At 34.6% G+C, this 25,370-nt stretch overlaps 2 protein-coding genes across 6 annotated transcripts in view; one reads left to right on the top strand and one right to left on the bottom strand.

The window, feature by feature from the left end:
• The window catches only part of LOC138920740 (phospholipid-transporting ATPase ABCA1-like), a 74,366-nt gene that overhangs the window by 32,683 nt on the left and 16,313 nt on the right, over positions 1–25,370 (top strand). For 2 of the 5 annotated variants that reach the window (XR_011432456.1, XM_070250914.1), the window contains 5 exons: positions 4,791–4,872; positions 5,114–5,208; positions 7,091–7,174; positions 22,220–22,349; positions 23,169–24,252. The gene's annotated coding sequence lies outside the window, so the exon portion shown is untranslated. Of the gene's footprint in view, positions 1–4,790; positions 4,873–5,113; positions 5,209–7,090; positions 13,657–17,453; positions 17,609–22,219; positions 22,350–23,168; positions 24,385–25,370 lie in introns of those variants that run through there. The other 3 variants (XM_070250912.1, XM_070250918.1, XR_011432455.1) reach the window with 3 other exon arrangements.
• OR13D1 (olfactory receptor family 13 subfamily D member 1) lies at positions 17,206–20,834 on the bottom strand. Its single transcript, XM_070252017.1, has 2 exons — positions 20,768–20,834; positions 17,206–18,137 (listed from the first exon to the last, which is right to left on the bottom strand). Exons 1-2 carry the CDS (start codon positions 20,832–20,834, stop codon positions 17,206–17,208), a joined length of 999 nt encoding a protein of 332 aa, XP_070108118.1.

Here is a 25,370-nt window from a genome sequence, read left to right as displayed (position 1 = left end):
TTCTCAGGAGCTCAGAGGAGTGGGGGCACCGAGCTAGATATGAAAAAGTCATAGTTAAACATACGTGGTTAAAACTAGATAATTCTGTAAGCCTTATACGCGAAACAGTTGACCTCTGATCTGGTCTTGCCTATCCCTGATTATTGGTCATCAGAATAAACACCTTCAACATTTCAAGCTCTTTTTTCCTCTAATGCCTGCCTTGGTATTTAAATAATAAGCATTGTTTGCCATTTCTTGATTTTTTTCGGTTATAGATAGTGTCTAGTGACTTCCTTCTGTGGAAGAAGAGGATTTGTCTCTTTTATACTGCTCCCTCCAAATAACTTATTTTCCTGTATTTAATAATGCTTACATTAAAATAATTATTTGAATACGTTATTTTACTTTATACATGATATTGTTACATTATTCTTGCTAATTACATTATTGAGAACACTAGTGTAATATTGCTTAATTATTAAGACTAGGGAATTATTACAGGGTTATCACCTGTGGTTGTATGGATTGTGCTTTGTGCAATGACTTTTCAATCATCTATTTAGAAAACGGAGGCTTTTTAAAATTAGTAATTCCAGAGGGGGGTCGGTTTTTCCAGATGATAGGCATTCACTTCTAACTAATCTAGACGAAACAAAGCTTCATCTCTGCCCTGACTGGATCTTTATATTTAAACTTATTTTCTTAGACTTCTCCCCCCTGGAATTAATTCATTCACTCATTCAGCCAATGTTTATTAAATTCCTTCTATGCTTCTGGCACTTTTCCAGAAACTGGGTAGAAAGGCGAACAAAAGACAAAGTCCCTGACCTCTTGGAACTTACAGGTTGGGGAGAACAAACAAATGGAGAGAAAATATATCAGGGGTTAGTAAATGCTATGATAAAAAACACAGTAGGATATGGAGAATAGAAGTGCTGGAGGCAGGTGGCAGAGAGTGCCAGCTGTTTCCCAACAGGCATTCTTCATCCCTCCCACCTTTTGTGAATTAGTAATAGAACCCATGCAGCTTGGTGCAGCCATGTGAGTAAGTCCTGGCCAGTGGGATGTTGGTGAATTTACGACCCACTGTGAGTGATCCTAAAGCCGTGTAGGAGGGGTTATTCCCCTCTTTGTCCCTTTCTTATTTCTGCTTCCTTTAATGTGGATGTCCGTGGCTTGGAGTATGAGCTAGAAGTCACATGCTGAAGATGGTGGAACATGAGAGAAGAAGCCTGGGTTCTGATGCCATGGAACACCACGCCAGGAGCCCTGGACTGCCCGTGTCTGGACTTCTTTTACATGAGAAATCATCTTCTAGTTTAAGCTACTGCCTTATGGCTCAAACCTATGCTCTTAATCATAGGAGGGTGACTATCTCTTTTTTCTCTATCTTTGCTTTGTTTGTTTCTATTGTTTTCCTTACTGTCACTTATTTATCATCAAATTCTTTGCCAAAAGAATAAATTTCCTTTCAATGTGATTAAACCCATTAATCAACTTATCAATTTCATCTTCTAGAGTTATTTTTTGGGAATCCTTTGTTTTCTTGCTCCAGTGTGGACTAGTTGTTCTAGATGGCATGGTAGTAATTCTGGGATCTTTCATGATATCCTGGGGAATCTCATTTGTCTTGTATTGGAGCTTCTGTTTCCAGGATGTTGTATCTTTTTTTTTTTTCATTTACTCCTAATTAGGAGAGGGTACATGGGAATTAAACTTTTGAGACTTGCACCTTTAGATATGCCTTTATTTTATCAACCCCTTTAATTTATAGTTTGGGTGGGTATAAAATTCTACATTGGAAATAATTTTTGCTCATATTTTTGAAGGCAATGCACCATTGCCTTATAGCTTCTAGTGAGAAATCCATGCCTTTCTGAACCCTGATTCCTTGTATGTGCTTGTTTCTCTCCCTGGCAGCTTTTATGTTTTTCTCATTGTCTGACTGTCTGAAATTTCACAATGATAATCCTTGGAGTAGGTCTTTTTTCATCCCTTGTGTCTCCCTGAGTAGACCTTCTCAATCTGGAAACTCTTTACTTATGAAAAATTTATTGTGTTTCTTGGATTTTTTCTTCCCTTCTTTATCTCTGAAACTTCTAGTATTCAAACATTGTGCCTCCACTTGATCCTCTGATTTTCTTTTTCCTCCTGTTTTTTATCTCTTTCTTTTTTGGGGGGGGGGGGGGCGGGAGGGAAAGGTCCCAATTTTATCTTCCAACTCGTCTGTTAAATTTTTAAACTTCTAATCTCACAGTATTATTTCCAAGAGCTCCTTTTTACCCCTTTTCCCAGAATGGTTTTCCCCCCCCACTCTTCTGAAATAGTTTCACTTTTTGTTCAATATCTCTGTCTCTCTGGGGACATTAATTATAGGTGTTTTCTTTTTTAAAATTGTTTTAGATATTCACCCAAATTTTATTTTGTTTTCTATCAATTTGATTATTTTCTATGTTGGTATTAGAGTTTTTCCCAAAATGTTTTTGTATTTGTGACCCTTGATTATCGGTTCATATTTTGGAGTAAGACAATAAAAAAACTTGAAAGCTCTATGACTATGGATGGGTCTTGTCAAGAATGGGCTTCACTGTAGGGTGACCTGACTGGGCTGTTTCCCTGAGTGGATCTCCCCCACCCTGATTGTTATCTGTAAGTTATATCTCTTGTCTACTCAGTTTCCCCTGTGAGGAAAGTTCTGGTGTCCTATCTGTGACATATAATCCCTGTTGCCATTATTTTGAGGTTGAGGAGACAAGGAGGCCAGAGATCTCAATATTTTGTAGTATCTTTCAAGACTGTTAATTAGCATAGGCTAAGTTGCTTTTACACATTGACACTGAAAGTGTATTGTGACTCAAACGATATAGATTTTATTTTTTATAAGAATTCAAAGTGGATGTTCCTAGTTGGGAGGCAGCTCTTGTATACACGCTGGATTAAGGACCCAGACTTCTTCCACTCTGTGGCTTTGCCATCCCCTAAAGCCTCATTAACTGCATCCACCTAGCAGAAAGATCAAGGGAACTTCCAAAAGGAATTTCCAGAAGGAAAATGCTTACAAGATAGTAAAGAGTAAAATTCATGCATTGTTAAGTGCTATTAGGTGCCCAAGGCTGTCTCCTGTCAGTTTCTCACAGGTTTTAATTGTCCTCAAAGTTAAGCCTTATCCCCAATTTGTAAGTGAGAAAGATGAGATTCTGAGAGATTAAATGATTTCCTCAGGTTCATTGCAGCTAAGTGACCCAGCCAAGGTGTTTAATGGCAAATTGTAAAACAAGTTCAGTTTACCATTTATTTTTAAAAGATATCTGACCTCTAAGTAGTTTTAGAAAGTAGTATTTTAAAAAGTAGTATTTTTCTGTGACTATTTTTTTTTTTTTACATATCACTAAAATGCCTGGAAAATACATAGGGTAAGCATTTTTAAAATTACTGTTGTATATCCTAAAGTTCTAAAAGGTAGTTCAAAGAAAAGGTAGCCCAACGCTAAAGAAATCATAACAAAAAACTGGATTATTAAAATAGGCTAATGTGATATAGAGTAGCTGGTTAGTTATTTTAGATTGGGTGGGCAGAGATGGCCTACAAGGAGGTAACATGAAGCAGTTATTATGGGTACGAAAGTGTATTTAATGTATCTGTACACTTTAAAGAAAATAAAATGAATACCTTTGCCCGTCCCACCAAGCTTAAGAAATAGAATATTGCAAGAAACTTGGAAGCCCAATACATATTCCTTTCTGGGTACATTCTACTCCCTACAACACCCTTCCCAACCTCCCTCAAGTAACCATGATGCCAGATTTTGTGTTAATATTACGTTGATTTTCTTTAAAATTTGTATTTGTATATAATGCTAAACAATATCCTGTTTTGATTTGTCTATTTTAGAACTTTCTTTAAATGGAATCAGACTGTTTTTATTATTTTGTTACATGGTTCTTAGCTTTAATTTTAGGCTTTTGAAAATCACCCATGTTAATGCAGTCATAGTAATTAATTTCTCTGCTGTATATTATTCCATTGTATGAATACAGTTTACTTTCTTTGTCCATTCAAATGTTATGGACAAAGCCATTTCAATTTCTTTGTTGATGTCTCCTTGTTCCAGTGGAAGAATTTCTCTAAGGCAGGCATTCCAAACCTTTTTTGTGTCATAAAACCTTTTGGAAATCTTATGAGTCTGTAGACGCCTAATGTTTTAAAATCTGTAACAAGTGACTAGGGTTACAAAGAAAACAGATTGAACTAGAATAATCAAGATATAACTGTATTTTATACTTGAAAGTTGCTAAGAAAGTAGATCTCAGCAGTTCTCACCATATACACGCACAAAAGTAACAATGTGAGGTGGTGAATGTATTAACTGACCTTATCATGGTAATCGCTTTGCAGTATATACGTAAATCAAATCATCAGGTTGTACACCTTAAACTTACAAAATGTTATGTGTCAATTATATCTCAAAAAAGCTTGAAAAAATATAAGGGAAAATTCTTTAAAAAGAAACAGACATGCTTCTTTATTAGGTCACTAAATAACAAGATATAGGTGGATGGATATGAGATATCATAATTGTGAATAGATGATAAGCATAAAAGAAATATTTATTTGCAACAAGTATAAATGGAATTTGATAATATCTGATTTTTGTTGGTCATAAAGTCTCTGGTCTTGCTAACAATATTATGACTTATTGTCTACCTTCAGAATCAAAGGAAATGCTTATTTTCAGTTAGAAGCTGGTGACAATAAGGATGTACCTTTTTTCCATCCAAGTTACCAGAGCCCCTGAATTCTATCCATAGATGCCTTGGGGATCTGTCTACTGGCTGTTACAAACCGCTGCTCTCAAGTATTTACCGAGGAGTGGAATTGCTAGGCCACAAGGTATGTACATATTTATCTTTACTAAATAGTGCCAAACTCTTTTGTAAATTTATACTTAATGATGATGTATGAGACTTTTCTGACCAATTTTTAATTATTGCCCTTCTGATCTGATGAGTGTGAAGATGCATTTTTATGCTTCACATAACAGATAGGTATTGGTTAAAGGGTGGACGAAATTATATGAGATGAGCCAAGGCAACAATCCATTTGATGATGTTCCTGCTTGTTTTGTCCAAAGGTCAGACTCCTGCAAATCTGCACAAGGAAGAGGTGAAGTGGATCCAAGCGGTACTTGTGAACTCCGGATACTGAGCTTTGGTGATGCATCCCTGGGTAAGTGCTTTCTTGGTGATACATTCTGAGGCCACTAGATGGTGGTATAGATTAGCTTTTCCTTCATTAGGTCTCAAACTGTGTGCCTGTGTCTATTTCTGTTGTTTTTGAGTTCCAGTAACTTGAGCTATAGGTATTTAGAGTGGAGTTAGGTTACAGTTTTTCTTTTGTAATATGAGATTATATATTGAAGAGAAAAACTTCAGTAAAGATGAATTACTGTCATAAGTTTTATGAGTTGCTTCATTATTAATATAAATGGTAATAAAATAATTAAAATTTCATTCAATCTTCCCTAAAAAGTTTCCTGCTCATATCAGTGAATATTTGTTAAGCATGTGTTGTGTGTCGAGCAGTGCATTAAGTACTGTGGGAAGGAAAAAGACTGGATGGCTCATTTTGAGCTTGTCCACGTCTTGGTATTTCAGTATCAGCCTCTTTGCTTCTAGTCTTCTTGAAATAAGTAGCACGGAAGAATTGTGAGCAGCTCAATATTAAATATAGTATAAATTTATTTGGCATTTCTAGTAATAAAACAAATTGTTTTTATTACTAAAACATATAAACATGTGTTTAAGATATATGTTATATCCCTTTTTAGATATCCTATATTAATTGGATTTCTTTGTTTTGCATTGGAAAGTGAATTCGAGTGCCAATGACATTCTAAAACTTTTCATTAATAAATGCAATTATTTCCTAAAATAGACTTTCCAAGTCTATTGCTTTGAATAATGCTTGTGCCTCCCAACAGGAGTTGGGGAGAAATGTTATGGGGGAAGTATTTCTGGACCTGTGCTATTTGTTTGATTTTTTTCCCTACATATGGCCAATTTCTTTACTAGGTATAAGTTGAGAAACCTTCTAGCTTTAAATGCTCTTAGTTTGTGACATATTTTTTTCCTGAAGTTCCTCTTTCAAATGAACACCCGTTATCCAGTGTTCTCCAGCATATTTCTCTTCACCTGCACAAGTTATCCCAGATATTTATTAGCTGAGTAATCAATTCACTTTTTAATCTGTTTTAGGTTTCATTGACCATCACTGATTACTTTTGTAGCATCTTTATAATTTGTTATGTTTTATTTATTCTGAATGTTGTACTGAGGCCAGAGCATTAACGCAAGGGGAGTGTTGACTGTGTCCAAACACAGAGGGCCTATTGTCTCTTTTGCCCCTTGTTAGGTCCTTCAGGATACAGCCTAGGATTTTCCCAAACACATTCTATCATCTAAGTTCAAGTGTCCCTCTGTCTCTTATGAAGATTGACAGACACATAGTTTATGGGAAATCAGCACTACTCAGATTAAAATTCCCTCTGAAAAACACTCTAAGTTGACTTTTCAAGATAACTTAATAGTACATATTCCTAGAAGTAGGCTTCATGTTCAAGATGATTTTCTTCTCAAATAAAGGCATTAAGTATTAAAAACTATAGTTCATAGTTTTCACACCCTGTGAAATCATATGAAGTTCTCACTCAGTATATGGAGGCAGTATAATTCCTACTTCATAGTATTTTTCACTGACTATCAGATGGTCCCGAGCCTGTGTGTTTCTTGGAAAGAGGCGTGTTGTTTGATGCATGTTACCAGAGTCTCGTTTATGATTATCTCATTAATGAGAGCTGGTCTTTCACTTGCTTGGTTATTCCTTTCCTCATTCCTGTTTAGCTGCCCTTCTCATTTTTTGAGGTTTTAGTGAATATTTACTTAAAATTTTCAAATCACATATCCCATTCCTATTGCTCTTTCTCAGAGAATGTCTGCGATAACATATTTCACAGACAAGAGACGATCAGATTCTAATGTGCATGATAGCATGCAGGAGCTTCATGTATATTGTCTTTTATTTAATCCCTTCTTATTCTCTTTCATTTCAGTTTGTGAAGCTGATATTTCCATTTTAGAGATTAAAACAAAAACATTGAACAAGAAGCTCAAAGAAGCTAAGTGACTGCCAAAGGGTAACAAAATGCATAGTTTAGAGCTGGTTTATTCATTTTAATTTCTCTCCTATAATTTAGTATTGGAGTGTACCATAACTTAGTTATCCTTCCCATGTTGATATTTAAGTGTTCCCATATGATTATTTTATAAATATGCGTCAATGAATAACTTTGTACATATCTCCTTGGGCATATACCTGTAACTGGAACTAATGAATCAATTTAACACTGTATAGTGTTGACTTATACTCCACTGGCAGTAAACGGGATTTCTTCTTTCTCCATATTCTTGACAATTTTTGTAAGTTTAATATTTATATATCTTTTGGCTGAGAAACCTCTCATTGTTTGAATTTACATTTTTCTGATTTCATGTGAATTGAGCATATTTTCATAATTTTATAGGCCATGTTGTTTTTCTTTTCTTTGAGTTCCCTCTTTCTATCCTTAGCCCAATTTTTTGTTATGTTGTTCATCTTTTTCTTATTAATTTGATAACTTTAAAAAAATATTCTAGATACTAGTCCTTTTTTGGCTATATTTGTTATTGCTACAGTTTTCCATTTTTGCCTTTATTTAAACCTTCTTAATGATGCATTTTTGCCATAAAGCAGTTTCTGAATTTGAATTGTTAGTCCTTTATGTTTTGTGCTTTCTTTTAGTCTCATTTAAGATATACTCGTCCTATCCCTGTGTGTGAAGACATTCTCCTATATTTTCTTCTAGCTCTTTTACAATTTTGCTTTGGCATTTGGGTATGTAACCTGTCTCAAATTTATTTAGGTCACAGTGTGAGGTGGAGGTTTAATTTGATCCTTTTTTTTTTTTAAGTATAAAGTAGTCCATTACCAAAGCACAATTTATTAAATACTTCATCCATTCCCTACTGATTTGCAATATCATCTTATATCAAATACCATTTATTTAAGATATAAACTTCCACACATGCACACGTTATTTCTGATTTCTCTCCTCCATTTCATTGATGTATTTATCTTTACCAGTACTAATACTATGCTGTCTAAATTACTGTAACTTTATCATCCATCTTGACATTTGGTACAATAAATATGCAATTCCTATTCTATCATTGTCTTGACTATTCTTGGTATTTACTATACAATTTGAATTTTGGAGTAGACTTCAAAAATTAAAAGAAAAATCCCAATTTCATTTTGGTTGGAATTATACTGAATTTTTATTTATAAATATTCACATATTTATTCTTAAATTTCCTAACATGAACAAAATATAGCTCCCCAATTTGTAGGAGATTTTTTTCTGTGTGTTTTAATGAAGATTTATACTTTTCTTCAAAAATTCCTTATGCAGCTTTTTATCGATTTATTCATGGGCACTTTATACTTTTGTGGTGTTGTGAGATTCAGTTTTAAAGTACATTTTCTAACAAACTGTAACTGCTGCAAAAAATACTATTGAATTTTGTGTATTGATCTTGTATTGATCTTGCTAGAGCCTCTTATTAATTTAAATTTTAAGATTTTCTCTTTATAGATTTTTTCTCTCTTCCTATGTAGACAACCTTATTTTCAGGCAATAATGACAATTTTGTTTCTCCCTTTTCAATCTTTACATCTTCTGTCTTTCCCCTTCCTCCCTGTCTCCTTCCCCCCGCCCTTTTTTCCTACCTTCCTGTTTTTCTCTTTCCTTTTCTTTTTCCCTCTCTCCCTTCCTCTCCTTCCTTCTCACTCTCTTCTCCCTCTCCCCCCATCTCTTCCCTTCGTCTTTCTCCTCCACCTTCACCTCCTCCTCCTTCTTCTTCTCTCTCTCTCTCTCTCTCATGCTGAGTTGGATTTCTGTGCAATGTTAAGTTTGTTTGGAACTTTAAGGAGAACTTTTTAGTTACAAATTTTTGATAAATACCCTTTATCAGGTTGAAGAAGTTTTCTTCTGTTTCTAGTTTGCTAAGTTTTTTTTATTTTTTAAATTATGCCTGTTGAATTTTATCAAAAGCTTTTTCTGCATTTACTGAAATGATCATTTTTTATTCTTTATTTAATATTGTGATGAATTACATTAAAATATTTTCTAATGTTAAGACTTCCTTGCATCCCTGGGATAAACCCTACTGGGTGTTAAGTATTATTATTTCATACATTGTTGGATTCTGTTTGCTAGTATTTTATTTCAAATTTTTCTGTCTATGTTTATAAGTGAGATTGGCTCATGATTTTTCCTTTCTCATATTGTCCTTGTTCAGTTTTTGTTTCAGTGTTATATCAGGCTTATAAGAAGAGTTGGGGGAGATTCCCACCCCCTTTTTATATTTTATGGAACAATTTGTACATGATAGGGGTTATTTGTTCTTAGAAAATATATTAGAACTATCTAGGGAAATTGTTTGGGCCCAGTAAAATTTTAAATTACTGATTAAATCTTTACCTGTCTTTGGATTTTTTCATTTTCTCTTTTTATAACTCATTGAATTAGAGTCTTAGTGTATTAATTTTCAGTATTATTTTCCAATATATATATTTAAGACTGTAAAATTCCTCTATTCCACCAATTTTGATAGTGATTTTACTATCATAAGTTTACAAATATTTTGAAATTTCCACCATAATTTTTTTCTTTGGTGAGGAAGATTGACTCTGAGCTAACATCTGTTGCCAATCTTCCTCTTTCTGCTTGAGGAAGAGTGGCCCTAGCTAACATCTGTGCCAGTCTTCCTCTATTTTGTATGTGGAATGCCGCCACAGCGTGGCTTAATGAGCGATGTGTTGATCTGAATCCGTGAACCCCAGGCTGCTGAAGCAGAACTTGCCAACTTAACCACTGAGCTGCTGGGCCAGCTCCTCCATCATGATTTTTTTAACCTATGAATTATTTAAAAGTATATTATAAAATTTCCACATTTAGAAGATATTTTTGGGGTTTCTCTTTTCAATATTGATTTCTAATGTTACATTATGGCCATAGATTGTGGTTTGAATGATATAAATTTTTTGATGTTCATTGAGACTTACTTCCTTTCCTAATGTATCATTAGCTTTATAAACATTTTATTGTATTTAAAAACATGCTCTACTCTTTGAACACAAAGTTACACATACACACACATACATGTGTGTGCATGATTACCATGATTTTTAAAGATGCTTGTTTTAAAGATGCTTGTTTTAAAGATGCTTGTTTAACTTAACACATGATTCAGAAATCACCTGAATCTCTGCTTAATATCTCTGCTTTCCTCCTGAATAGTACCAAAGACCTTAAAATGCTTATCTTTTATTTCTAACCTCTCCCATCATTTTCCATATTATTTGTGCCTAAAACTTCATTTTTACCTTATTTTTAAGTTTCCCAATTATGAGCCCATGCTCTCTCTCTTTTTTTTTACGCTCACAGTTTGGATTTGCCAATTTCTTTCTTTATTTTTGTTTTTTCATTCCATTTCTTTCATGTAGGGACAATTTTTCTTTCTTAGGTTGTCTGTGTGGAAAAATCTCTGCATGTTTTTTCTAAAAATGTCTTTATTTTCCCTTCTCTCTTGAAAGATAGTTTCATTTAGTACAAAGTTTCAGGTTTTCAGTATTTTGCTTGAAAAATTTGAAGATATTCTATTGACTTTAGGTCTCTGTTCTCACTGATGTCATTTTTACTCTATTCTTAATTTTGAAGCATTTGAGAAAAGTAAGTACTATATGATATTAAATATAATAAGATATTTCATTATTAAGAACACTCTATACTTCATTTTTAAAAAATTCCTATAAATATTGTGTGTACAAAAAGCATCATGACATTCTTAGACCAACTTCCATGGTTCCTTTTAGGCACTCTTTTTTTTTTTTTTTTTTTTTGTGAGGAAGATTGGCCATGAGCTAATATCTGTTGCCAACCTTCCTCTTTTTGCTTGAGGAAGATTGTCCTTGAGCTAACATCTGTGCCACTCGTTCTCCATTTTGTATGTGGAACACCACCCCAGCATGGCTTGATGAGTGATGTGTAGGTCCGTGCCTGCGATCCAAACCTGAAAACCCTGGGCTGCTGAAGTGGAGCTTGTGAACTTAAACCCTACACCATTGGGCCAGTCCCCTAAGCACTCATTTTAACATTATTTTATACTTAACTATAGCATGTTTATACACTTATTATATATGCATTTAAAAAAGCGATTTTCTTTATTGTAAACATTATTACATATTTTAAAGATGTTGATTCAAAACCATTTTTTATAAGTTTTAGACTTTGAAATTTAAGTGTGCCTGCCAAATTGTACTATAAAAATCTAAACTGCATTATATGCACACAAAAAACACAGAGGAAGATATCTTCTGCAACATCTATACAGAGAACCTTTTTTCTAGGGATTATCATTTTCCTCTTTATACTATAAAAAGAAAAAAGTACGTTCTCTATTTCATAATTTGATAGAGAAGAGATTTAAGGCAAATATTAATGTCATGCATACATATTGAAACAATGCAGTTTTGCACACACTATATACTTCTGCACAATCATTCTTAGAACTTCTGGTCATCTAACCATTATAGTAAGATAACTAGTTTTAAAATGTGGTACAATTTCCTAGCCTAGCCCAAAGCTAAGAAATATAAAGCATAAGGACTCCCTTAAAATCTTTTCCTTGTGCCTTTAATAATTATTTGGGTATTGTCTCTTTTTCACTGTGAGGAAATTTTTTTTGGCTTATGTTCCTGAATTTTAATATATTATGTAAAAAAATTATAGATGTGAAATATAGAGATATCTAAATCTGTGTTTCTCATGAAGTCATCATTTCCTTCTGAACCAAGATCAGTATGATACATAGTCTGCTGTGTAATTGTCTTAATTGATCTACTTCAATATTTTCTTTCATTTGTTACTCAGTCACTGAGTTGTGCACTTATGCCGTCTTTGAAAATGCTTTGAAATTTAAACCTTTTGATGAGAGCAATAGTCCTTTTATCACTAATAGCAGTAGTGTTCATTTATTGAGTAGTGTCATTCTCCATTTTTAAATAATCTTACCCATTACAGCATGCATATTAACACATATTCTGAAATCACCTGAATCATTATTGTAATACAACCACTATTAATGTATGCTGTTTTTAACCTGTAGCATCTCACATTTATAATAATTGTTTGTCCCACATCTGGTGTGAAAATATAAATAGTATAGAAAAGAAATACAGATTAATTGTTTGAATGAACTTCAACTTCTTAATTTTTATCAAAGTGTCATATCGAAAAAGGTCCTAGGAAATGTGAGTGATTATGTAACTTGATTATTTTAAGAATAGCAATGTTACAAGATATATAGGTGATTGTTATGTGACTATATAGAAATGGCATCAAAAACTTTGTTGCCATAATTGTATTGAAAAGTGGAATTGTAGAATAAGTCTGTAGAAAGAGCCAAATTGCTTTTGCAAAGGTCTATACAATCTGACATTGCTGGGGAATCAGAGTCCCTTCATAAAAAGCCAAAAACACATGAAGGAATATGACACACAACACATCATGCCCCAAAAGTTTGTGTTTTCTTTTTCCTCATTACCTTAGAACCTAATTCTGGTAAATCTTCTCATAAATTTCTTTTCTTTCTTTTCTTTCTCCTTCTCTTGTACCCATCCCCCAGGAATAGCAACTGAAACCCTGACTCGAGTTCAGTATAGGAAATTAAGTTTCACAGGGACCATTAAAATTTATTTTTAATTTCACTCTTATAAGAGTTGTAAATAACCTATTAAAAAGTTTTGCCTTTTTAAAATAGTGGAACTTTTTCCTGAATGAATTTTAAGAGAGTTTGTAATAGTACTATTTTGCTTCAATTTCTACCCTTGCCTCATTCATTGATACAACATTTATTCAAGAGCTGTATTCCTGACAGACTTTGTATAATTTTTTTCAATGCTGTATTATGAAAAATTTCAAACATAAAGCAAAACTGAAAGAATTTTACATTGAACATCGGACACTCACTAACTAGGTTCCACCACTAACAGTTTACTAGATTTGCTTATCTCATATCTTTGTGTCTATTCATCTCTCTATTCCTCCACTAAATCCATGTCATTTTTTGATGCATTTCAAAGTAAATTGTAGACATCATTACTCTTTTCCCTAAATATTTCAGCATGTGTATCATTAAGTAGAGTTTAAAACTATATTTGTTTATAGTTTTTTCTTTTAATGTAAAATTTACATACATTAAATTCACAAATCTTAATGTAATATTCATAGTTTTGGCAAATGCATGCCTCTGCCTCTCAAATTCCTATCATGATGTAGAACATAAACATAAGCTCAGAAAAGTTCTTTTATGCCCTGACCCAGTGGATACTTGCTCTAACCCCCCTACCCCCACAACATAGGCGGCCACTGTTCTGGTTTTTAAAATACCAATGATTAATTTCACCTGTTCTAGAACTTCAAGATGTACTCTTCTAAAAGCAACACTCTGGCTGCTGTGCAGAGAATAGACTGTAGGAGAGCAAAAGTGGAAACAGGGATGTGATTTGAGAAGCCATTGCAGTAGCCTAGGTGAGATGACGGTGAAGTAGACTTAGGCAGTAGCCATGGAAGTGGTCAGATTCAGAGCAAATTTTCAAGATAGAGTTGATGGAATTTGCTGGTTGATTGGATGTGGATGTATGGCACTCCATTTCCTGAAATGGGGAAGACTTGTAGGAGAAGTAGTTTGGTGAGGGGAAAAATCAAGGTTTTGGTTTTGGACATGTTATACTTAAAATGCCTGTTAGAGTAGGTCTCAGGGCTGGAGATACATAGATAGGAGTCATTATTCTATAAATTAACATCTTTTTATTTTGGTCATTGTCAAGTTATAAGCTCAGCAAACTAATTAAGGGATTATATGTATGTATATCTGGGTTAGGTGGACTCTGCCTGATCTATTACAATCAAATTTCTGATGCCCAGAATGAACAAAACTGTATATATGGCAGAGGGAATATTATTATTTTAACCAGGATTATTGCTAGTTGTATGTGTCAGATATAATAGTTGTACTGCTCATATTCTATGAAAAGAAAATCTATTTAAAAAACTAATAGACTTTATACAAAAAAGCAAAATGCAATGATCCAAAGTATCAATCTGTTGATTAAAGCCCACTCTGTTATTTGTGGGATTACAAAGACAAATAACTGACAACAGGTTCTGATCCTAGTGACTCTTCAATGAAATAACAAATATATTGTGTGCATAATCAAAGAGAATATGTCTTCACATAATAAATACCACAAAGCTTAGATAGATTGCTGTCGGAATTTAATTTGGTGGGAGAATAGGTGGAAGAAGGGGTGGAGTCATTATAATAAAAGGCTTTAAGCAGAGACTTTTTTGAGGGGTACTTTGAATTTTTATAGATGGATTATAGGGAGGGCAATTTTAGTTGGAGAGAGGGACATGAGCAAGGATGCAGATGGAACAGTCACAAGGAATATTTAGGCAATGGGACATAAGCTTTTTTACCTTCAGCGTAAGAAAGACAATCACACATTCATACGTTCGTTCCTTCAACACATTTATAATGCCTCTTCTCGTTTAGGTACCAAGGATCCTAAAATAAATATTACTCATTTCTTACCCTCAGGGAACCCACAGTTTATTAGAAGAGACAGGCAAGTATGGGGAAAGGAAAGGGGACAGTATATTATTCATTGTGTGATATTAGCCAAGCACTGAATAAGGAATGTTGAATTTTTTTTTCTTATTGAATACGCATAAAACCCCCTGAGCTAAGGACTAAAGTCCACATTTTATGTCAGGATAAATGGAAACCCTGATAGATAAAAGCTTATAATCCAAGTAAATTGGAGAATTAGAATTTGCAGAAGTTCTTTTTGTTTACTTTTGAATTATGCCACATTGAATAAGTAAAATAGAATATAACAAAAAGTTTAATAGAGGCACATTTAAAAAATCAATGGAAGAATGGAAGATGAGGAAATAATTTCTTCCTAGAGGAGCTAATAAGGTGGTGAAAAGGTGACATTTGTGAAATGTGAAGAAAAGAAGAGGTGACATTTGCATTGACAAATAATGTAGTAGGACAAAAATTCTTAACTTGGGAATTTTAACAGCTCTTTTCCCATAATTTAGACCCCAATTTCTCACTTCTTTCAAAACCCGTCTTTCTCCACTCCCCTTGCCCTAGGAGGACAGACTCTATTTTATTTGAAGGAGGCTGTTGTGAGCAAGGAAGGATGAGATGGGGAAAGAGGGTGAAAACTGTAGGAAGACTGAGTACTGGGAAATGGTGGAAAGAAGTGCTCCAGAGCAGTGTGGCCTGTAATGCAAATGGAAGTTTTACAAGTATTGCTATGGTATTGCAGTTTTTAAGAAATTCAAATAGAGGACATTAAAAACAATTTTGATTGCTGGACTCTCTTTCCTTGTTAAGAATGAACCTTATGGACCCCAGTTTTATAAGGGTTGTAATAATACTTCAATACTCATAATGGAAAGCAGATAATGGGTTGGGTTCTTTCTTTCTTCTTTGGCTTTTTATTGAAAGTGCACAGATCCTAAGTGTACAGCTTGATATATTTTCACAAACAGAACGCATTTCTCAAGGTGCTTGTAGATTGGACTTCAGTATTTCTAAATCATTCCTGGTGAGGAAGCACGGTTCTTTTAAAACATCCTGAATTTCTTTCCTGTAGCCCTAAGAGTAGAAGCTGTGATCTGTTTTGGGGGTAAACTTGCTCTCCATTTTGAGAAGGACCATGTTGAGGGGTGCTTTGAGTTGGGTATCCACTCCTTTTTATTGGGAGAAATGCTGATTCTCATGGAAGAAAGAAATGAATAGACACTATCAATCTGATAGCAGGACAGGAGCTAAAGAGGAAAATGGACTAAAGAGGGCCCATGTGAAGGGGGATGACTAATAGATAGCAAAAGCAGTGATATTTTATAATGATTTCTTTTTCTTACTGATCACAGTCCCTTTATTTTTCTTTCAAGCCTAAGTAAAGATGTTAAGCATAGTGGCCTTTTGATATGGATATTTAAGAGACTTATGTCTATTCTTTGTGGGCAAAATGTCCTGTTGAGAGCTTGAACAACATGGAAGCATACAAGATTACCAGAGAGGAATGATGGAAAACTGTAGAACAATAGTGTGGAGAAAAAGTGAAAACCAGAAACTAGGAAAATGTAAATGCTCCTTGGAAATTATTGGGGAGGTAACTGGAGTGCCTGCAGGTAGGCAGAATAGAAATTAGATTATTAGTTACTAAAGGAAAGGAGAGCCCCTGAAGGCTGGAGAACTTGGGGTCACTTAGGTAATATATCCTCTTCTTTTCTTTTTTTTGCCTTAAAAATATGAGTGGAGAGAGGGGGAACAAAGGAATACTTTAGTTAGGACTATATGATTATGTGATAAAAATCTAACTCAAAATTAGTTTTTTATACAAAGGTAATTTATTGACTCATAAAACTAGAAAGAAGAATTGTGAATCTAACTTTAGACACAGCTGGATAAAGGGGTTAAAATAACAGGATCAGATACACTCTCCCTCCTTCTCTCGACACCCCTTTGCCTCTCAGTTAGGCTCTCTCCAACGTGTTGGCAAAGATTAGCTCCAGGCTCACCTTTTACCAGTTTAGCAACCCTATATCAGAAAGAATGCCTCTTTTCTCATACTGAGACAACATTCTTGGATTGAGTTTGGTTAGCCTGGCAGGACTCACTTGCTATGCTGAATGAATCACTGTGACTAGAGGGATTTGCTTCTTTTATTGCCTAAGCATTTGTTCTGTGCATGCCACTATTTCTAGAGGGTAGGATCAACCCCGTACAGCACCACATGGACTCAGAGGGAGGGACTGTTTATTGTCAAAAGAAAAAATGCTTTCTTTTATCAGAGGCAGGGATGCTGGACGACAAAACAGTAGATGTCCAATTCAAAGTGACTAAGAAAGGAGACCAGGAAGAGAAAAGGAAGGGAGAAACTCCCCTTGACTCTTGGCTTCCATGACTTCATCTGTGAATACAAAAGATCTGATCTGGTCTCACATTGAGGATATCACACACCTCAAGTCCTTTCATATTTTCATAGATGCAAGTGTCTACTCATGACTTTCTTCACAGCTTCTTTCACCTCTTTATTCCTCAGGCTATAGATGATGGGGTTCAACATCGGGGTTACCACTCCATAAGACAGCCCAATGATTTCATCAGATGCTTTTGTGTCCTTTGATTTGGGCTTCATGTACATAAAAAGGGCTGAACCATAGAATAAGATGACCACAGTCAGGTGGGCTGAACAGGTAGAAAAGACTTTTTTTCTCCCTTCAACAGAATTAATTCTCATGATGGAAGAGAGAATGAAAACATATGAGGTGAAAATTAACAACAGAGGAATCACCAATAAAACAATACTTGCCACTGTCATGATAAGCACATTCATGGAGATATCTGAACATATGAGTTTAAGAAGAGCCAAGATCTCACAGGTAAGATGGTCTATGACATTATTCCCACAGAAAGGCAACACCATTGTCAGAACTGTTTGCACTAAGGAGTTCAGACAGCCTATGATCCAAGACCATGTAGCCATGTGCACATATAGCACCCTGTTCATGATGATGGGGTACCTCAGTGGGTTGCAGATGGCCACGTACCGATCATAGGCCATCACAGCCAGGAGGACACACTCAGTGGAGCCCAACCCAAGGGAGACAACCATCTGCAGGGCACAGCCCATGAAGGAGATGGATTTTCTCCCAGATTTAAATATGATGAGCATTGGAAGAATGGACGATGATGTATAACAGATGTCCAAGAGTGAGAGATTCCCAAGAAAGAAGTACATAGGGGTGTGGAGGCGAGAATCTAGGATGCTGATGAGGAGGAGGAGGCTATTTCCCAGGAGGATTATCACGTACATAATGAGGCAGAGCGCAAACAGAAAAAACTGGACCTCTGGGTACTGGGAAAGTCCCACCAGAAAGAATTCGGTCACAGCTGAATAATTCCCCATCCCTATGTATCCGTGTCACCTGCAGGTTTTAGAAAAGGACATGACTCAGGGAGATTTGAATTTTGGTATATATTTATCAAATCATTTTCACTTCCCCTATTTTGTTTTATTCTTAGAACAGCCCCTAGAATCAGCAAGCACAGGGATATTCTATTTTATTAATGATGAAACAGCACTGAGAGGTCAATACTGCTGAGGCTCACACAGCAACAGAGGCTAGGAATTGTGCTGGAGAATTCCAAGCTTCTAATTAAATAAAATCTAGGGACAAACTATATTCAAATATGCATACATAAGAATCACTTTATTGATGAATATTTTGAAATAAAACTGCATTCTAATAAAGCTAGATCTAAATTAAAATATATAGATTCTGCACTATGCTGCTTATCCTCAGTAAGACTATTTTAAGTTACTTAAGTTTTTTGAGTCTCAACTACCTCAGCTACTAGTCTCAGCTAGTAAAATGGGGGGAAAACTATAATTCTTTATCAGTTTGTTGTGAGAATTAAATTAGATAACATCTATATAGTGACAGGCATAGTAGGTGGTTCCAACATATCATCTAACATACATAATATAGTGCAATACAATAAAATAAAATATATAATTCAACATGACAATACTAAGTATGTATTCATAAATATTATAAATTATAACTTTTAAGTCTGCTTGACTGACTTATAGGGAAAAAATTGCTTTGTTTTTTTTAATTTTAGGGCAAGAGGATTGAAGTTTGGGACTGTAACTGATAGAAAATGAACATTTTCTGATCCAGGAAATAATCTGATCGCTACTTTTAAGTGGATAGATGAGGGACGTCTGTCCAGTTAAGAGTCTGGGAGTCAGGATCTGGAATCTGCCCTCCTTTGATATGTCATTTAGTACCACCTTTCTTCCTAACTTTTGTAATTTTCCAATGCTTTATTTTCTCTGTTATTCTGAAGCCACTACTGATAAGCTCACTGCTCTGAAATGGCCATGCTGAATTTCTCTTAGTATCCTCCAAATAATACACTCTTTAATCTTTATGCCTTTGTACCTGTTGTTTTCTTAAGCTGGAAGGACTTCTTCTAACTTAGATATTATCTTTTCTAGGAAAGCTTTCTTACCTCTTGGTCCAAGTAGGATGCCCCTGCTATGTGCTGTCACAGAACCCTATGCTTTCTGCTCTCCTAGCATCCTTCATTTACTCATTTATTCAACACATACTATGCCTTATGTACTGCGATATGTATGTGAATACTAGACTTTCAAAATAGGCACTGGATGCAGAATGCTTATGATAGTTATTTTATACTAATAAGAAACAGTTTATGTACTATACAACATGTTCCAATGTGAAAAAGTTATGGAACACTGCAAATTATTTTATCAAACTAAAATTGGCTTTTTACCCAAAACTGCTAAAGAGAGAATAAAACTATGATCAATCCCATTTATGAACACATATGTAAAGAACAGAAAGTCCATCCAAACTGCATACTAAAATTATGTTATTTCTATTAATCATGGAATTCCAAATTAATGCTTCAAAATCTATAAATATAATATATGAAACAAACAGGTAACAAAAATAAAATAAATATCATCTACCTAGATGCCCAAAAGCAATGATAGAACACAACATTCATCCTTGATAAAACCTCTTAGTGATCTAGACCTATGAGGATAAATCATTAAGATGATAAAGATTCTCTCTCTCTAGCTATTGGTCTACATAGTTCCAAATGGTGAGACGCTGTAGATATTTTCTTAAAAGTCATTCAAATGTGCATTCTTATTTAGTGTTTTTTCCTTGAAAGCTGCAGTAATGGGATACAAAAGCAAAAATAAATGACTTTACATGTAATATCACATTTCAAGTTCAATCATGTTTTAACATGCTTAAGTTTTTCCTCTAGGATGCTGACATTCTGGCATCTAATGGTTATGGTATACACATGTGAGGGCATAATGTCACATGTAATATCACCAATGCAAATTGTAGTCTTGGAGAAGAGTTAATGACAAGAGACAATACTCATGATACAATATTACATGAAAAAAGGAAGTTTCCTAATAATATAAATGATTGCAGTTTTGTATATGTATCCATACCTGAAGAAACTACTCCAAAATGTTAACTATGTCTTTCTTTGGAATATGGGATTTGGGGCATTAATAATTTTCTTTATAATCTTGGTATTTTTCCAAGTAATTCTTAATTTATATTTTATGATTATAAATATCAGAAATAATATTTTCAAACTTTCCTTGGAAGGGAATGGTGGGAAGGACGTCCAGAACTTTGGCTTCAATTTTCTCTAAAACTCAAGTAGGAAGAAAAACAGTGAATGGACAGTAAATTGGAGAGGGGCTGTGCATTGCTTTATATTACATAGACTGATTTAATGCCATTTAGTGTTCTGAGTTCAGACAATCAATTTCACATATATATCCACCATCAGCAGACATACTGACACAGCATCAGTTATTGCAAAAGGATTCTAGAACCGACCGTTTTTAATATGATCAAGCTTAGTGTAGATAGGATGCACTATAAAGTATCCAACGGTATTACACAAGAAAAAGAGAAGAGATACTTGGTGGGCAGGAGGGAGCATGGGCAAACATCAGGAGCTTCTGTTACCTATGCTTTGTGCTTTCTGCCATGAAGAGTCAAATTTCAGTTTCCTGGTTCTCCAGGTTTTGTTCATGTCTCTCCAAAGGACATGACATTTTCCTCACCTGTGGGAGGAAAGCAAACTCTGCTTGAAAACTATGGATCGTGAAGCCTTCACCCTTCTCCTCATGTTTACCAACAGGAGTGAGTAGTAGTTTATAAAGCGTATGTACTCACCCAGACTCCCCGATTTTAACCCAACGAACTTTTTGAAGCAGGGAATGGCACACTCACCATGGAAGATTTCCTCAAGAGGAAACTTTCAGCACTAAGTACTGCATCCTATATCCTGTTTCATTCAGTTTTTCCTACTGTTTATAAAGCACCTTTGTTCTTCACAATATGACAGATCTCTGGCAGGAGCTCCTGAATGCTTGTCCAAGTAAGTGACCCTCTAGAAGCCCTAAAAGGAATTGATAATAAGCAATGCTGAGTGAGTTAGAATTATATCCTCTTCTCCTTTTTCTACATGGTCTTGAGAATTATTCTGAGTTTTTTCACTAACATTGCTGTGTAGGTACCACGTGCAGTTCTTTGTTGCTGGGAACACAGCCGAGCTTTAAGCTCTTATCTTGTAGGAGCCTCTATCTGAGCAATAGGCTCACTTCTGGGATTGATGAGAACATGCTATCTTGCATATTCTAATTTCTAGGGCTGTGCCATGGAAGCCTACCATGCTCCAGTCCTCTTACTCTTTTGTTCTTTTTGCTATTAAGGTACTTTTATGGACAAGTACTGTTTTTTAATTGAAAGAACAGTTGTCTTTGAGTCAGAGGACCTAGAGTTCAGCCTTGCCTCTGTGGCTTTTAGCTGTACAAACCTTGGGCAAGACACTTAACATGAGCATGATGTAAAATGAAGTAACAGTACTTACTTTGTAGGATTGTTGTGAGGATTGACATAACAATACCTGAAAGATCTTGGTATAGAGGGAGAGCACAATAGATGTTAGCTTAGTCTGAACTCCTGGGCTGCTATTTCTCCATTTTCCATGGTAAAGAGAAACAACTAATGTAAAGTGATGTTCATCAATGTTCAAGGTATTTACTCCACCCAACAATTCCTTATTTCTCATGATTTTTTCAGTTTTATTCAAATTTTTTCAAATATAATAAATTATTCAGAACTCCTAGTTCCCGTTATCTTCTCTCCTTTCTGAAAATAACTCTTCCCAACTCTGTTCTTGTCTACCTGATTTAAGCATCAGTGTAGGATCCTCAAATTCTCCACTTACAATAGATCATGGTTTATTGGGACTGCAGTCTTCAAAACAAGAAGCCATTTTACACAGAAGCATGGATGTCTCTATTCAGCATTCCTTTTCTCCCATGTTTCACTAACTTGTTCTGTCTACATATGTAAGTTGCTGCAGCTCTTCCTCCTTTGATTAGTTTGAATCTTAGCTGTCTTCTCTTTCAGTTATAGTCATGCTGTTAGAACCTGCAGGCAAGTATCCCCCAGTTCCAGAGGACTGCTGGTATTGGTGATGGGAGCAGACAAAAATGAAGCTTTCATCCCCGATGGAAATTCATGCTTGAATCTGTCAATAGTAAGTCAATCTGCCACGTAAGTACTCTGTAACCTCTGAGCCCTGAACGTTTCCAGAGGGGATGCCAGTGGCTCTGGTAGCCAATTTAAATATTCCCTTATTTTCCTCTAAGAGACTCTGTAATCCCATAAGTGATTTAAAGTTGAATCTTTAAATCTTGCTGAAGATGGCGACTAAGATGCATTAGAGGTAACGTCTCAAACACCTAAACTGTACCTTACTTATTAAACAGCAATTTTTCTCTCTTCTTTGAATTAATTTTTACCCTGACTATAGAAATAATATGTATTCATTGTAGAAAATTTGGGAAATTCAGAAAAGCCCAATGGAGAAAATGAAAGTCACCCACCATTTCAGATATAGATATGAGTGGAGTCATGCAGAGATTGTTCTTCTCTATCTGGCTTATTTCACTTAACATAATTCCCTCAAGGTTCATCCATGTCGTTGTGAATGGGATGATTTTATTCTTTTTTATGGCTGAGTAGTATTCCATTGTGTATATACCATGGTATGGCTTTTTTTTTTACCCCATTGCTTTCGACCTCCTTTTGTCAAGTTTTAGATTTTTTTAAATAAATAAAATACACCTGAATTAAAGAGAATCCAATCTGAGAATTTTTGTCTTCTAACTGGTATGTTTGATATAATTACATCTATTATGATGGATATTAATGTATTTGAATATATTTCTTTAATGTTATTTTTCTTAGTCTTTTCTATCTACTGTGCTCTTTTTTTTTTTTTTAAGATTTTATTTTTTTCTCCCCAACGCCCCCTGGTACATAGTTATATATTCTTTGTTGTGGGTCCTTCTAGTTGTGGCATGTGGGACGCCGCCTCAGTGTGGCCTGACGAGCAGTGCCATGTCCGTGCCCAGCATCCGAACCAACGAAACACTGAGCCGCCTGCAGTGGAGTGTGCGAACTTAACCACTTGACCAGGGGGTCAGCCCCTCTACTGTGCTCTTTTATTTGCTGCCTTTTTTCTACCTTTCCTGACTTACATTGATGAAGTTTTCTTTATTTCCTTGAATGTTTTGAAAATTTTATATCTATTTCTGTTGTTTCTGTATTAACCCTTATTTTTAAAAGATGCTTTCTTAACGTAGCAAAATCTGAACCTAGCCAAGATATTGTAGTTTTCCTGAACAATGCAAGGATCTTAGAACAGTTACCTGTGATTGCCACCCTCTCTTATCGTCTTCTAGATTTTTGGTTCTAGAATTTTATTTCCACCACCATGTTTTTGAATTACCAAATTTATTGCCTTATTTTTTAAATAAAGGCAATAGTTTTATAAATTTATTCATATGTTTATTCTTTGTTAACTATTACTTTTCTTTTTCATTACACTCTTTCCATTTATGTTGACTTTTCTTCTTCCTTATGTACATTCTTTAATAGTTCATTGAATAGGTTCTGTGAATGATAAAAAATCTTTTAGTCTCTGTCTGAAAAGTTATTTATCTTCAGTCTTGAAAGATAATTTAGCTGGTTTACAGTTTATAGTTATTTTGCTTCAGTAATTTGAAGATATGATTCCATTATTATCTGAATTTCTATTTTCTTGATGCCATTTCTATTTTATTCTTTGATGCATGTAACAAAACTAAATACTCTTAAAATATAATAAGATTGTTTATTATTAAAAGCAGACTATGCATCCTTTTTTAAAAACTATATTAAATGCTCTTTGTCTAAAATGTATGACTTCTTTTTAGACCAACTTCCATGTTTCGTTATTGGCACTAGGTTTGCTAACATATTTTGCATTATTATAAATATTACCGCTCATTTATTTAATATTGATTAAAAATTCTTTATGTTTTAAAGTGTGAAATGTAAGTGTTACTGCCAAATCGTAAAATAAAGTGTAGACTGTATGACACACAAAAGAAAAAGCAAGAAGAGGTCTTCTGTATCAGCTATACATAGAACCATAGTCTAGGGTTTGTCATTATGCTCTTTATCTTATAAAAGGAAAATCAAAGAAAACTCTATTTTTTTTTTAAATAAAGATTGGCACCTGAGCTAACATCTATTGCCAATCTTCTTCTTTTTTCTTCTTCTTCTTCTCCCTAAAGCCCCCCAGTACATAGTTGTATATTCTAGTTGTAGGTCTTTCTGGCTCTGCTATCTGGGATGCCACTTCAGCATGGCTTGATGAGTGGTGCTAGGTCTGCACCCAGGATGCGAACCAGTGAAACCCTGCACTGCCAAAGCGGAACACGTGGACTTAAACACTTGGTCACAGGGCTGGCCCCCAAAATTCTGTATTTTATATTTTGAGAGCAGAGAGTGGATATTAATGAAAAATACTAGCAATTTACAATATATTTATTGAAAGGTAATGTAATTCTGCACACAGTATCCCCTTGCATCATTATACTTAGAATTTATTATGATTTTATCATCATGCTTAATATAGCTGGTTAGACAAACCAATCAAATTCCCTCCTTAAGCTGACCCTGGAAAACACATAGAATAAGAACTTTCTTAAAATTTTGTGTACTGTCTTTAGATGATTATTTTGTTGTTTGTCTCCATTCTTTTCTACAATTTGCTTTTGCCTTATGTTGCTGAGTTTTAATCTCATCTAATGCAGTGGACTTTGTTTTGATTGATGACTATTTGCCATGAAGACAGAATTTCATTTTTAACAATTATTAATATGATGAATGTTTATCATTTAAATATAGTCTTGATAGTTTACTTCAATAATTTTTTGTCATCCCCCCTCCCTAACACTGAACCATCAATTTATTGTATCATTCAAAATCCTTTGAATATTAAACCTTTTAGACTTGATGCATGAAATTTATATTCAATAGCCCTAATCATCCAAAGTCTTAATTTCTTCTTTAAAAACCAATAATATACATTGCACATACATATTAATGCATATCCTATTATCAACTCAATCATTATTACAATGTAACTGCTATTAATTTAGATAGTCTGTAATCAATAATGTCTCATAATTTAGTCATTTTTTTTTATTCCACATCTGTGTAAGAA

Source organism: Equus caballus, chromosome 25 (assembly GCF_041296265.1).
Source record: "Equus caballus isolate H_3958 breed thoroughbred chromosome 25, TB-T2T, whole genome shotgun sequence".
Classification (NCBI taxonomy): Eukaryota; Metazoa; Chordata; class Mammalia; order Perissodactyla; family Equidae; genus Equus; species Equus caballus.
Note: the sequence above shows the minus strand (reverse complement) of the source record. Positions and strands in the feature narration are given on the sequence as shown.

Coding starts and splice junctions, on each gene's coding strand:
- OR13D1 (XM_070252017.1), bottom strand. CDS start 20,834: ATGAACAAAACCTGGAGAACCAGGAAACTGAAATTTGACTCTTCATGG. Junction 18,138..20,767: donor GCAGAAAGCACAAAGCATAG/GTAACAGAAGCT, acceptor ACGGATACATAG/GGATGGGGAATTATTCAGCT.